Genomic DNA, 15,023 nt, shown 5'->3' with positions numbered 1-15,023 from the left:
TTTAAAAATAAATGACGAACATGAAGCCATCAGTCGAGAATGTCCAACTTTTAAGAGAGCGTTACAGGAAGAGAAGAGAAGAGCAGGTTGTGAGGATACAAAATAGCAACTACAGAAGAAAAAAGAAATAATTATGTATACAAATGCGCAGAGCTTAACAGCACACATAGACGAACTACAGCATCAGGTTATGAAGAGGATAAATCCTGTGATGGTAGCGATGTCGGAGACCAGGCTAATTAGTGACATAGAAGACAGTGAAGTAAATGTGCCAGGTTACACTGTAGTTAGATGCGATGCCGAAAATAGGAACACAGGGGGAGTTATTATGTATATAAGAGACGATATTAGATATGAAGTAGTATTAATAAAAAAGTTAGAATCAAATTGTTGGTGTGCTGCGATAGAAATAAAAGAAAAACTTTATAAAGGAGTGATAATGGTAATATATCACTCACCAAGCGCATCGCACGGAGATTTCATGAGATTTTTTGAGGATATAGTAGAGGAGTTAATAATAAAGGGAGAATACATGGTAATAGGAGATTTTAATATAGACCTTATGGCGGACACGTTTTATGCGAAGAAATTACAAGAGACAATGTTAAGCTTGGGCATGAAACAGTATGTGAACGAACCAACGAGAGTTACAAAAGACAGTCAGACAATTATAGATTTAATTTTTTCTAATAATAATAAAACAGTACAAATAGTTCATGAACCTAAGATTACGGACCATGCGTGGCTGAAAGTAGAGTTAAGTGTGAGTAAAAATGAAAGTAAATACAGGGAATTTAGCGCTAGAAATTACAAAGAGTTCGATGAAGATGAATTTGTTATATTAGTAAAAAACAGGTTACAGGAAAGTCAGGGATGGCAATGCGAATGTGTAGATGTGAGTGAGAGAGCGAAAAAATTTGTTAACAGTATAGTAGATGCGTTAGATGTAATGGCACCGAAGAAAAAATTTAGAATTCCAAAAGTATGGGAGGGGAAAAAATGGTTCTCAGATGAGATAAGAGAGGCTGCGGATAGGAGGGATAGGGCATATAGGAAAGCATTGTATGACAATACCGAACAAAATTGGTCACAGTATAAAATTGAAAGAAATGGAGTAGTAAAATTAATCAGGAAAGAAAAGAAAGAATATTACGGAAGTATGATAGATCTTAATAAAAAAAACCCTACGACTATGTGGAAAATCTTAAAAGAAGTAATTAGAGGCGAGCCAGTAGGTATACAGGAAATAGGAAATATAGATTTTGAGATCTTAGGCGATACCGAAGAGTGCAATATAGCCGATAAATTTAATTTATATTATATACAAAGTATTAATAGTATAGTAAATTCTATAAATGTAGATAGATCCGGCAGTGATATAATTGAATTTTGGATGAATATAAATAAAAAAACTATTTATACTATCGAGAACAAAGAAATTATGGAAAGTTTTGAGGTTGTTACACTAGAGCAGCTAGAAGAAATTTTTATGGGATTACCAAAAAAGAAAGGTACGGAAGAGGGAATAACTAGTGATATATTGAAGGTAGCTTTTCCTGTAATAAAAAAAGAATTTGCGATTTTAATAAATAATTCTTTAAGAGAAGGTCACTGTCCGGAAGGTTGGAAAACCTCTACTATAGTACCGATTCCAAAGATAGATAAAGCCAAAAAAGCGAGCGAATATAGGCCTATTAATATGTTACCAATATATGAAAAAGTGCTAGAATTAGTAGTAAAAGAACAACTTGAAACCTATTTGGAAACAAACGGTATTATAACAGAGCATCAGGCGGGATTTAGAAAATATTATTCGTGTGAAACAGCGATTCAATCTGTCATAGACGAATGGAAATTAATAGTGAGCGAAGGAAAAATGGTAGGAGTTATCTTCATGGATCTTAAGAGAGCATTTGAAACAATAGATAGAGAAAGATTGTTAGAAAAAATGTATCAATACGGAATTAGAGGAATGACCCTAGAGTGGTTCAAATCATACTTAAATAATAGGAAACAACAGGTTCGATCCAATCAGATATGGTCTAAATTATTGCCTACAGAATATGGAGTGCCTCAAGGTTCAGTACTGGGACCTTTGCTATTTATAGTATATTATATATAAATGATATAATTGAAGTATGTCCAGAAGGGTGCAATATAAAAATGTTTGCAGATGACATGCTTATATATGTAAGTGGAGAAAGTAGTGCGGATGTAGAGGTAAAAATGAATATGGCTTTTAATGTAATCGAACATTGGATGAATATAAATAAGTTAAAAATGAACGCAGATAAAACAAAATATATGATAGTTAGAAGTATTAGAAAAGAATTAAGAGGTAAGACTGTCGTGAGGTGTCTGAATGGAATTGAGATAGAACGAGTATCAACCATGAAATATTTAGGTATAATGCTAGACGATAGACTTAGATTTCAAGACCACTGCGATTATATACTTAAGAAAATAAGGAAAAAGACTAGCTTTTTAAATAGAATAGGTAACTTCGTATCAGCATATACTAGATGTATCGTGTACAAGTCCATCATAGCACCTCATTTCGAGTACTGTGCCACTCTATTAGTTGGGATGGGTGAAACGCAATTGAATAAACTTCAGATAGCTCAAAACCGTGCCATGAGAGTAATTTTACAGTGCAATAGATATACCAAAATTGAACACATGCTACACGCCTTACAGTTCATGTCTGTAAGGCAACGGTTATATTATAACGTTAGTGTATTTATCTTTAAAATATTAAATGGCATGGCTTCGGAGGCGTTAAACAATAAAATAGAGATAGTGGGAGGAGAATGCGATAGACAAACGAGGCAGACAGGAAACTTAGCAGTAACTTTCCGTAGAACTAGAAGTGCTCAAAAAAGCCTTTTTTATGAAGGTATAAAAATGTATAATTCGTTACCCACTGTGATTAAGCAATGCAGCGAATTAGTAGCGTTTAAGAGACTGTTAAAAGAGTATATATTAGGTAATATTAATATATAATTATAATAATTGTGTACAAGAAATAGCTGTGAAAGCTAAATAAAGTCTATCAATCAATCCTTCTCTCTCTCCTCTCTCCGCTCTCTGCTCTCTAAGATTAACTAAATCACATCTTTCTATCCGTATTTTCTCTCTCTCTCTCTCTCCCCTCTCTCTCCGCTCTCCGCTCTCTAAGATTGACTGAATCACATTTTTCTCTCCGTATATTTTCTCTCTCTCTCTCTCACTCTCTCCCCTTTTCTCCGCCTCTCCTTTCTCTTCGCTGTCTAAGATAGACTGAATCACATCTTCCTCTCCGTATTCTCTCTCCTCTTTCACCGCTCTTTGCTCTCTAAGATTAACTAAATCACATCTTTCTATCCGTATATTAACTAAATCACATCTTTCTATCCGTATTCTCTCTCTCTCCCGCACCGCTCTCTCCGCTCACAAAGATTGACTGAATCACATTTTTCTCTCCGTATATTCTCTTTCTCTCTCTCTCTCTCTCTCTCTCTCTCTCTCTCCCTCTCTCTCTCTCTCCCCTCTCTCTTCGCTCTCTAAGATTGACTGAATCACATTTTCCTCTCCGTATATTTTCTCTCTCTCTCTCCCCCTCTCTCCCTCTCTCCTTTCTCTCCGCTCTCTCCGCTCTCTAAGATAGACCGAATCACATCTTTCTATCCGTATTCTCTCTCTCTCTCTCTCTCTCTCACCCCTCTCTCTCCGCTCTCCGCTCTCTAAGATTGACTGAATCACATTTTTCTCTCCGTATATTCTCTCTCTCTCTCTCTCTCTCTCTCCTCCCCTCTCTCTCCGATCTCCGCTCTCTAAGATTGACTGAATCACATTTTTCTCTCCGTATATTTTCTCTCTCTCTCTCTCTCTCCCCCTCTCTCCTTTCTCTCCGCTCTCTAAGATAGACCGAATCACATCTTTCTCTCCGTATTCTCTCTCCTCTCTCACCGCTCTTTCCTCTCTCTTCTCTTTTTCCGCTTTCTCTTTCTCTCTCTCTCTCTCTCTCTCTCTCTCTCTCTCTCTCTCTCTCAAATATTGTGTATTTTTTGTTTGAAAACGAGATGATTTGTCACTCATATAAGAATACTCTTTCTCTTTCTCTCTTTCTCTCTCTCTCTCTCTCTCTCTCTCTCTCTCTCTCTCTCAAATATTGTGTTTTTTTTGTTTGAAAACGAGATGATCTGTCACTCATATAAGAATGCTGTCACTCATATAACGAGATGATCTGTCACTCAAAAGATTTCCCATATATTCCATGACTGGTTAGTTCATCAGTTATCGGAGATAAAGGAGAGAATTATGTCGTACAGTTCTATGACAATACTTACTGTCGCTACCGATGTCCATGAGAAAATTTGTAATGAGAATTGTCATAGATATTGAAAATATTGTCACAGAACTGTACGACATAGCTCTGTAAGCTGGCGGTTTTCGAGTTACACCTTCAACCGCGTTACTATTCTATTGAACTCGCAGGAGGGACAATCTTCTCAACTCCTGGACGGAAGGGCAAAATGATAACGAGTCTTGTCGTATATGGGAAATCTTTTAACATTTTATACGAGTGACAGAAATTTTCTCGCTTTCAAACGAAAAATACAGTTTTTGATTTTATAATGTGATTTGATTAATATTGAACAAACTATTAAACAATCATTATTTTGATAAAAATCAACCGACATGTCCAACGTTTGTGATTATTGATTGTTATTATTTTCCATCATTGATGTTTGGTTTATGATATTAATTATAATTAACTTAGAAAAAAAGAGAGAGAGGCTAGCTTAGCTAAATAAGTAACTTATTGACATAATAATTGTATATAATAATTTAATCTGAATTATGGAAATAATTGTTGCAGAACTTACTTCGATTTCATCGAAGATGATATAAAAATTAAAGACGAGTGTGATCTTATTAAATTGCTCCAAATATTGAATGAATTCAAAGTCGATATATTACCACTTCAAGTTAGATTAACAGTATATAAATTAATCTTGATTGAGTACTGTTTAAATAACCAAAGGGATGTTTATAAAAATAGACACAAATTGTTAACATTAGCAATTTATTTACGAATTAAAGGAAATAATAGTAGACTTCGTATATAAAATGACATAATAAGGGAAACATTTTAAAATTAATAGCTAAAAAGGCACTTGAGGTAAGATATCCATACATATTTATAGATATATTTATATTCATACATATATCTTTTTATCTATTTATCTCAAGTTGAAAAATTTTTCAAATTGATAAATGTCTCATTTTATATAAATTGTAAAATAAAACAATATTAATTGTAAATATATTTATTACCTTCTTCCGATTTCTACTGGAGGAGTTATTTCATAATCAGGTTTGGGAAAAACTCGTAGAATAACTTTAAAATCTTCAAATTTTAAAAAATTAAGATTTAAACTTAAACTTTATCTTTACAATATTTTAATTAATACCTTCCATGTTATTGTATATGATAAAATAAATGTATAAGAGACACTACTCTAAATAACTTATATAATATTGTTTATTTTTTTCTTTTTGACAGAGTTTGTGAATGTTTTGGATAAAGTGACTATACAATTCAAAGATTGTTTTAAATTATGGAGACTGTTTTTGCTGTAAATGATCAAATCCAAGCGTTATTGCAACGAAATGTAAGTACTACAATATAAATTAAATTAAATAGAAAACATTAACTGAGATGTGACAAATACAATAAATAAAATGTTTTACATCGGTTATAATTAGATCTTAATCTATAATATTTATTATGATTTTATATATCTTTTTAAATTCACGAAACTACGCGCCGAATTAAATTTTTGGTTTTGAAACATAATTATAGGATGAACAAGACAAATAAGATAAACAACAGATTTTTAACAGTTTTTATTAAGGGGGAAAGGGTTATATATATTTTTAGATGCTTGTTAGCATCATTTACTATTAAGTTGATTTTCAATTTAATAACGTGATATTACTAATTTTTCTTTATCTTATAATTGTGTTTTAAGACCGAAAATTAATTCGGCGCGCAATTTCGTGAACTTTATAAGGTATATAAAATGACATAACAAATATTAGCACTAAGATCTAGCCAAGTGTGAGTAACCAAAATATGTTAATAATTGTATTTAAATCAGGGTTGGCATGGTTTAAACAAAAAAAACTTGATTTTTTGGTTTTTCTTAAAAAAAACAGGTTTTTACCTAACACCGATTGAAATACAAAATACTTTCCAAAAATATATTTAAATACAAAATGTGTTTAAAGACGTATTTCAAATACTGCTCACCTTTAGATGTACATATGATTGATGTAAGACACTTCATTTGTTTATTACAATATAATAGAGTTGGGAAGTAACGCGTTACTATTACCCATTACTATTTTCGTTACTTTTTTACGGCAATAATCATTACTTTTTTGGTTTATAATGACATTTTTATATTACATTTTTACAGTAACGGTAACGAATTCAGCCGTTACTTTCATCGTTATTTCAATTTATTCAATAAATAGCGCGTTGATTACGCATTAGAGTCTTGATTGGACAGAAAGCTTTTGAATATTTCTATACAGGTAAAATGTGATTACCCAGATAACAAAATGCGCGCATAGTGAGCGCGGAGCGCGGATGCTGTGCGGATTATCCGCACGGTGTGAGCTCACGGTATCCAACAGATGCGTCATCATATGAGACTCATATTGGTCGCACACGTGCGGTACTCATGCGTGCGAACGATATGAGCCTCAAATGCGTTTTCCAAATGAGACTCATATTGCTCGCATGCATGCATACGGCACTCAAAAATTCTAATCATTGCCCATTTTTTTCACATACTTTTAATGCATTACATATCAATATTTTTATTCATTTTTTTCTGATTTACAATTAAAAATTAATATTATTATATACAATCTTTAATAAATTAGCATTAAAAGTATTAAAAGCATAAAAAGTACTTAAAAATAATGCGCAGTAATTGGAAGTTCATATAGTATTTTGTAAATTTGTTAATATATGGGAGGGTCTTGTTTTATCACGTTGCAATTGACCACTGCATCCATTCACAGCAAACGGTGTCTAGAATTTTTTTACTGTTCAAGCACTGCAGTGAATGGCTGATGATTAATCTCAACGTGGTTAAAAAAAAAATTAAAATGTATACAATTAATACTTTGATATTATTTTCAAGTGAATTTTACTTTAATGAAATTCTAATTCAAAATTTAGTTACAAAGATATTTGAAGTTAAAAATATATACATTTTTGTAGAATTAAGCTTATAATAATTAGAGATTGTATATTCTACAATTTTAAATGTAATTAAATAATAGTTTTTTCAATTAGCAATATCTAACATATTTTATATATGTTCATAAAACTAACCGTTCATACACTTCTTTGAGAGAACTTATAAAATAAAATATGCGAGGTTTGTCAACAATAAAATATGAAATGCTTGCTCTCGTATTGTTTCCAATGTTTGGCAATATTATTCCACAATTTCCTAGAAACAAAGAAAAGAATAATATATAAAAATTAAAACATTTACAAAGTATGAAAATTAAGTTTGATAATTCTACAAGTATTCTACACTTTATCATTTAATCGTTATAGAAAATAAATTTGCTCTTACAAAAATTTAATAAAGTTTATTAATAATAATAATAATCATAATAATAAGTAAAAATTTCGTAATAATAAAAAATTAGTACTTATAAACTATTTTGAGAAGAAAGCGTTTAAAAATTATTGAAATAGAAATGCAAATAAAAAAAGTTAGGATATGTAAAATATATTATACTTATATCAAGTAATAAATATACTACACATAAAAGCAAATTCAAGACTCAGACTTTAAATAATTACCTGAGGTTTTTTTCATCCAGGGAGATCCGATATTATGCAAAATACTCCAATTCAATGTAAAAATATTACATATAAGAACATGGTACTTGCAAAGTATTACACCACTACCACTGACCATGACCACTACACTCAATTGACTCAACTACACTGCACTGTTACGATGACGAGTCAGGACGACCGTTACGGCATGAAGAACCATGTACCATCGAAATGCATGCGTAGAAGCTTTTTGCTGCGATTTGTTGGCTAAAATCGCGTGACTTCATTGACAATTTTAAATTAATGAATGCAAATAAAAATCAGAAAATATCAGAAAAAAATCAAAATATTAAAATCAAAGATAAAATGTTATATTTAATCATACAATGATCATTTTCTCACTTATAAAATGCAATAAAAATATAGTTTTACTAGTAATTTTTCTTCTCATAAGTTAGATTTTCTCTTTGTATAATATTTTTTTATACTTTATCATACACATATTTAATACATTCTCAGATAGTCTCATATACAATATATTTTAAATTTTTTCAGATTTTTTATTTGCTTATAAAAAAATTGTCACTTAAAAAAAATTAAGAAAAAATTAATTTTTCTACATTTTTCTTCTATTTTTTTTAGATTTTCTCCTTTTACATAATATACTTAAATCGTGTTTTTTTATACACAGCATTTTTATGTCTTATATAATTTATTTCCTCACATTTTTATTTTTGCTTACAAAGAAAGATTAGATTTTTTTATCCAGTTCTGTGATTTCACGGTTCTTAAGATTTACAAATCTTAAAAATTCCATAAAATTACGGTAAGTTATAGATGAAGATTTAAAAAGATATAATTTGGAAAATTAAAATGAGAAAACCAGAAAACACGGTACAAAATTATTAAAAGTAATGGTAACGCGTTACTTTTTTAAATCAGTAACGAATAACTCTAACGAATTGCTTTTTACAAAAAAGATTACGGTTACGGTAACATGTTATTTTTTGTAGGTCATTCCCATCCTTTAATCACAACTCCGATTTCCAACAAAAATTCCTGATTTCTCTACCTTAATAAATAAATATACATTGACACAATATAAAATGGGCAAAATAAAAAAGTTTAAGACCAAAAGACACATGCGTCGAATTGTTAGAAAAGAACTAATCCAAGTTTTAGAAGATAATGAACATTTACATAAAATATCTATGCATAAAAAACAGACAAATGCACTAAAACCTGTGCAAAAACAAAGCAATAACCAATTTGTACAGACAGAAAATCAGTCTTCATTAGTATTTCCAGTTATTGCAGAACATAATATGAACACAGTGTATACAGAAAAGGTGGATGACTTTAATTGTTTATACACATTTAGAGAATCTGAAGAAGTTTCTACTGAGGATTTTGTACTTGGTTCTATGAAACAATGGTTTCTCAAATACAGACATTTATTAAGTCAACAAGCTATTAACGACTTGTTGCAAATTTTACGAGTACCATATCCAAAGTTTCCTGTAGACTCGCGTACTCTTTTAAAAACGCCAAATTCATGCCCGTATAAAATTATAAGTGTCCCTCCCGGATCATATTGTCACATTGGCATAGAGACTACATTACGTAAATTTATTATCAGTAATATTTACATGCAAAATTTTATAAATCAAAATACAGAAGTAGTGTTACCTATTAATATAAACATTGACGGATTACCAATTTCGCACAGTTCAAAAAGTCAATTTTGGCCAATACTTATATCTGTAGATGTAAACTCAGTGAGTAAAAATGCATCAAAGCCTTTTGCAGTTGGAATTTATCATGGGTACAAAAAACCAGCTGATGTAAATCAATATTTAAATAATTTTATTACAGAGTTTAAACATTTACAAAACAATGGATTTAACATATACAATAAAGTTGTAAAACTAAAGGCCAGTAAACTACTTTGCGATGCTCTTGCAAAATCGTTTGTTTTATGTACGAAAGGTCATACAGGATTTTACAGCTGTACTAAGTGCACTCAAGAAGGTAGCTTTATTAATAACAGGGTAGCTTTACTAGAAACCAGCTGAATTAAGGACAGATGAAACTTTCAAAACCAAAATAGACGACGAATTTCATAAAGGTACAAGTCCTTTCGAAAACATTAACATCGGATTGGTTTCGCAAGTACTCCTTGATGGCATGCATTTAGTATTTCTCGGTGTGATGAAACGAATGATAATGTTTTGGATACGAGGAAAAAAGAACGTTTGCTTGAATGACTATGAGAGGAAAGTCATTAATGATCAGATATTGTTTTTAAAGAATTATGTACCTAAAGACTTTGCCCGCTTGCCAAGAAGCTTGGATGACATTGAATATTTTAAAGCCACTGAACTTAGACAATTTTTGTTGTACATTGGACCGATTGTTTTACAAAATATGGGAAACAAGAATATGTACACACATTTCATAACTTTATCATGCGCTATTCGCATTTTATGTAGCCCTGCATTGTACTCTGTATACAATGATTATGCATTACAACTCCTTCACTATTTTATTGAAAAATATTCTGTACTTTATGGTGAAGAGCATGTCAATCATAATGTGCATGGCCTTATCCATTTACCTGCAGACTGCTTGCTGCATGGCCCCCTCGATACATTCAGCTGCTTCAAATATGAAAATTATTTGTACGAAATTAAAAAAAAAATTCAAACGACGAAACATCCCCTACAACAAATTTGTAATAGACTGAAAGAAGAAGATGAAATAAAGAAACAAGACGAAAAGCTTTATCCGATTTTATATCAAGAATTTAAAACACAAGTTACGGATAGAGGACATTTCATACACTATAAGAAAGTAGATACTGGGAAATATGAAGTTAGCATAGGAAATAAAGATAATTGTGTCATGATAAGGGACAAGTCTGTATTATGCATAGAAAGTATTTGCTAAAATAGAAACACACTCGAAATTTTTGTAAGTGGAAGAAAGTTCACAGAATCAACAACGTTTTTTAATTCACCTTGCTCTTCAAAGCTATTTCATGTACAACTGATGCGAAATATTTCTGATGCTACATATACTATCAATATTAATGATATTGAAGCAAAATGTTTACAATTTCCGCACCAAGATGCCTTTCTAATTATCCCATTAATCCATACACAATAATAAAATACTTAGTAAAGTAAGAGTACTTTCACATTCTACACTAACACAAGGAATACATTAAAGTTAATATAAAGTGAAAATGATGATTTTGGTTAGAAAAGTTGACTTTATTGATGTTAAGAATCAAAATAAAGTCATTTTGATATTCTCCTGACTTTTGTGTGTTCCTTGGGATCTTGTATTTTTACTCATCGTAATTACAAATAAAATGTATTATGTTTCAGGTTCTTTGGTCTGTGGTCGAATTTTTCGATAATTTGGAAGAATCAGCTGCTATCGAGGTAATACCAACAATATGGATCACAATTATCAACAATGAAATAACGTGCAAAGGGCCTGACAAAAATCCTCGGAAAGCTATAAAAAAATGTGCAGCCCCAAAAAGTTCTTGGAAAATATATAAAATTTAAACTATATTACTTCAAACTGGTAATATTTATTATCTTTAATATTATTTATAGTTCAGAAAGATATTTCTTATGTTATAGAATAATTTTAATTTACAGGTACATACAAGTCTGCTTTGGAATTTGCAATTAAAAAAACTCAAACCGATACTGATATATCCGTTCCAGAAGTTCAAAAAAAAAGGAAACCAAAAAGAAAAAACCTAGATGATTATATGACCACTGAGCTTAGTGACAATTCTGAAAGCCAACGAATGACACCTCCTCCAAAACTTCCAACACTATGTGGTATGTTAGTAAAGCTCGATTCTAATGGCACGTGGAGACCCAAGCTATTCATGATCTACAGCTTCGAATAATTGAGTCGACATTACTGAGATTATAACTTATTTTATTATAACTTACTTTATTTTTTAGATTCCGCAATAGATCGTGGAAATGTATTTCCGAAGAATGATACAAACATTGCTCCAACTGACAAGACAATAAATGATAATGGTTAGTATATCATAATGTATGTGTAGTTATAAATAGAATTATATAAAAGGTCAAAGACGTACGTTAAGAATAAAATAAATGTATTTAATTAAAAATATTTAAGAATAAAGTATAAACGACTCGTCTTTGATCTATCTTATATAATTCTATTGTTTAGATACATGAGTGTATTAATATATGTAGTTATTAATTTATTATTTATGTAGACTTTCACGATAACGATAAAGAAAATCAAAGTCCGAACGAGATTGAAACTAACAATTTGGATTGTTTAAATGACAATGAGGATCTTGAATCCTATCATAGGATTGGGAATGCTTCACAGGAAACCATGTTTACACCAAATTTCGTACGCAACATTTTATTTGAAGATTTACCATCAGGTATTTTTAATATTTATTACTATTTTGTTATTCAAACATTTGTAAATAATAATATATAATACAATTAAGAACAAAATAGGCCTATATACAATCAGGATCTTGCCGCTGAAATAATATTCTTTGTGATTTTCTAAAGTGGGAGAAATTTAAAAGATGCTATGTTAACATTAATAATAAATAAAATTGACCACCCAATTTTATCATCAATACTATGAGATGTGTGCTTCAAACTGCAAGTAACGACAGCACACAGTACGAAAGAATAAAATGATGAATATTATTTTAATGCCAAGATTCTGATCATAAGCCTATCTTGTCTTTAATTGTATTATATACAAAACGTCAAGATTTAATTATTACTTAATGAATAATAATATAATTCAGACAGTCAGAATATCATCAAGATTTTGGAAAATACAATAGTGATTAGGAAGTTATTGGAAGAACAAAAGACATTTTTGGAACGAAAAAAAGAAAACGCACCAGTCATGTTTACAGACCCAAATTGTAATAATTTGTCTATTCCAACAAAACCGTATAAAAAATTTAAAAAATTGCAAGAGTATGATACTTCATTGAGGATTAATACAAACAAAAGAAAACAGCTGGTTAGTACAGATCCAGCTTTGACCGTATTTCTGACGTTTCTGTAATTATATGTGTATTATACTTAAATGGTCTTGTTACAAATTATGATTGTTAGAAATATATTAATATTGTAATTTGCATAAACTATTTAATTGTATTTGTTGTATTTTTCAGGAAACGTATTTTTATTTACTAGGAGGGGATTCACCCCAAAACCAAATAAAAAATTCATTGGAAAAAATTTTCACAAACAAATTAGGGATGAAATGTTCGTGGAAAGGGCAAAAAGGGAACTTTGCAGTAAACATGTTAATTATAATAGAGATAATAAAATGTAAGATTTTAAAAAATATATAAATTATTTAGCTCAAAATTGTAATTAAACATAAATAAAGTTAATAATTTTTCTTTGCATTTACGCGTAGGTGCTACTCGAAAACATTTTCCGAATTTAACGGACAAACAGATGCAAAACTACGTATCCGCATGGCTAAAGTATGCTAAAACAAGATATGACAGACAGCAGGTATTTATTTTATTTAATTTAAATAAATTATTTTGAGATAATATTTGGATATCTTTTTCTTTAGGTAAAAGTACAACCGGAATAAAAACTTTGACATGCCACAAAAAGTGCTTTGTGAAAGTGTCGATATAGTGCGACAAACAAATTCACGCAAAGTATTTGGTATACCTTTATACAAGTTGGACTGCGGTGATGGCAAAGTACCACTCGTAGTAGATCGATTGATCACAATTATCGAGATGCATGGTCTCTATACCGAGGGTATATATAGAAAGAGCGGCGTCAGTTCCAAAGTGAGAGAACTCAAAATGAAAATGGACGAAGGCAACTTAGAGAAGGTGGATTTCGAAAACTATCAAGTGCATGTTCTAGCTGTGTAAAACGTGAAAAATTAGAAAGTATTTAAAGAAAAGCGTACTGCTCTTAATATACATACATATACACACATACATATACTTTGCTTATATTAAAGTGACGAGTGAGTCATACCAAATTACTTGTTTTTACAAATTTACGGTCATAAAAATATAATTTATTGTTACACGGTGTTGCAATTCTCAGCAAACGTTCTTTTTTTACGGAGAATCTTTTTAATATATGGTTTGTAGATGCGCTTTTTTTTTGTAATTATCCGTTTAGCATTAGTAGATCTATCTTGAAAACCATCTCTTTCCAAAGGATCTATTTGTCACGTTCAAGTAGAATCGATAATCGACTGTTTTAAATTTCAGCGAGATCCTTTTATTGTATTTCGATATGACGTTTGACGACGATAGCCGATTTAAAGCGTTAGTTTTAGGCGTACAAATTTAAAAGAGGACAAACAGTAAAATAGGAAACCAAAATATATTTTGTACATGCAATCTAACAATTTCATAATAATCTGTCATTATTATTGAATTTATGCGAGAGATGTTTAACAAGATTATATTTCTATCTATCAATATTGTATTTATCTATTTAAAGAAAAGCGTACTATTCCTAATACACATATACACACAGACATAGACACACATACACACACAGATGTATGGACATTAAGAAATTTCCGCTTATATCAAAGTGAAGAGGAAGTCATACCAAATCACTTTTTTTTTTCAAATTCATGTTCATAAAAATGTTGCACCGTGTTGTAATTCTCAGCAAACGTTATTTTTTACGAAAAATCTTTTTGGTATATGATGTATAGATGCGCTGTTTCTTTGTAATTATCCGTTTAGCATGAGTAGATTTACCTTGAAAACCATCTCTTTCCAAAGTATCTATTTGTCACGTTCAAGTAGAATCGATAATTGACTGTTTTGAATTTCTGTGAGATATTTTTTATTGTATTTCGTTATGACGTTTGACGACGATAGCCGATTTAAAGCGTTAGTTTTAGGCGTACAAATTTAAAAAAGGACCAACAAAAAAAGAGGAAACCAAAACATAGTTTGACGTAATATGCAATGTAACAATTTAATAATCTGTCATTGTTGAATTTATATAACATGCGAGAGACGTTTAATAAGATCATATTTCTATCTGTCAATATTCGCTATCAATATGTGTATTTGTGTTTAATATTGCAATAAATCTCAATTCAGATGAATAAA

The 15,023-nt window shown here is 30.5% G+C and overlaps 2 protein-coding genes and 1 long non-coding RNA gene across 5 annotated transcripts in view; 2 read left to right on the top strand and 1 right to left on the bottom strand.

Annotated features, from left to right (window-relative positions):
• The window catches only part of LOC120359162, a 23,469-nt gene extending 20,407 nt beyond the window's left edge, over positions 1-3,062 (top strand). Inside the window, exon 3 of the mRNA XM_039455777.1 lies at positions 342-3,062. Within this exon, the coding sequence (XP_039311711.1) occupies positions 440-2,122 (1,683 nt within the window). The 5' untranslated portion in view covers positions 342-439 and the 3' untranslated portion in view covers positions 2,123-3,062. The remainder of the gene's footprint in view (positions 1-341) is intronic.
• Positions 1-15,023, top strand: part of LOC105206470 — a 19,699-nt gene extending 4,676 nt beyond the window's left edge. Inside the window, exons 2-11 of one of the 3 annotated variants that reach the window (XM_039455778.1) lie at positions 4,862-5,164; positions 5,549-5,657; positions 11,251-11,455; positions 11,533-11,721; positions 11,851-11,931; positions 12,138-12,314; positions 12,699-12,922; positions 13,077-13,236; positions 13,328-13,428; positions 13,493-15,023. In XM_039455778.1, coding sequence (XP_039311712.1) covers positions 11,649-11,721; positions 11,851-11,931; positions 12,138-12,314; positions 12,699-12,922; positions 13,077-13,236; positions 13,328-13,428; positions 13,493-13,513 — 837 coding nt within the window. In that variant the 5' untranslated portion in view covers positions 4,862-5,164; positions 5,549-5,657; positions 11,251-11,455; positions 11,533-11,648 and the 3' untranslated portion in view covers positions 13,514-15,023. The remainder of the gene's footprint in view (positions 1-4,861; positions 5,165-5,548; positions 5,658-11,250; positions 11,456-11,532; positions 11,722-11,850; positions 11,932-12,137; positions 12,315-12,698; positions 12,923-13,076; positions 13,237-13,327; positions 13,429-13,492) is intronic. The other 2 variants (XM_039455779.1, XM_039455780.1) reach the window with 2 other exon arrangements.
• On the bottom strand, positions 3,316-8,429 carry LOC120359163. The gene is made up of 2 exons (XR_005575990.1): positions 7,880-8,429; positions 3,316-7,517 (listed from the first exon to the last, which is right to left on the bottom strand). It is a non-coding gene; the product is annotated as an uncharacterized LOC120359163 (long non-coding RNA).

This window comes from Solenopsis invicta, chromosome 12 (assembly GCF_016802725.1).
Source record: "Solenopsis invicta isolate M01_SB chromosome 12, UNIL_Sinv_3.0, whole genome shotgun sequence".
In the NCBI taxonomy this organism is placed as follows: Eukaryota; Metazoa; Arthropoda; class Insecta; order Hymenoptera; family Formicidae; genus Solenopsis; species Solenopsis invicta.
This window is presented reverse-complemented; position numbering and strand designations above follow the sequence as displayed.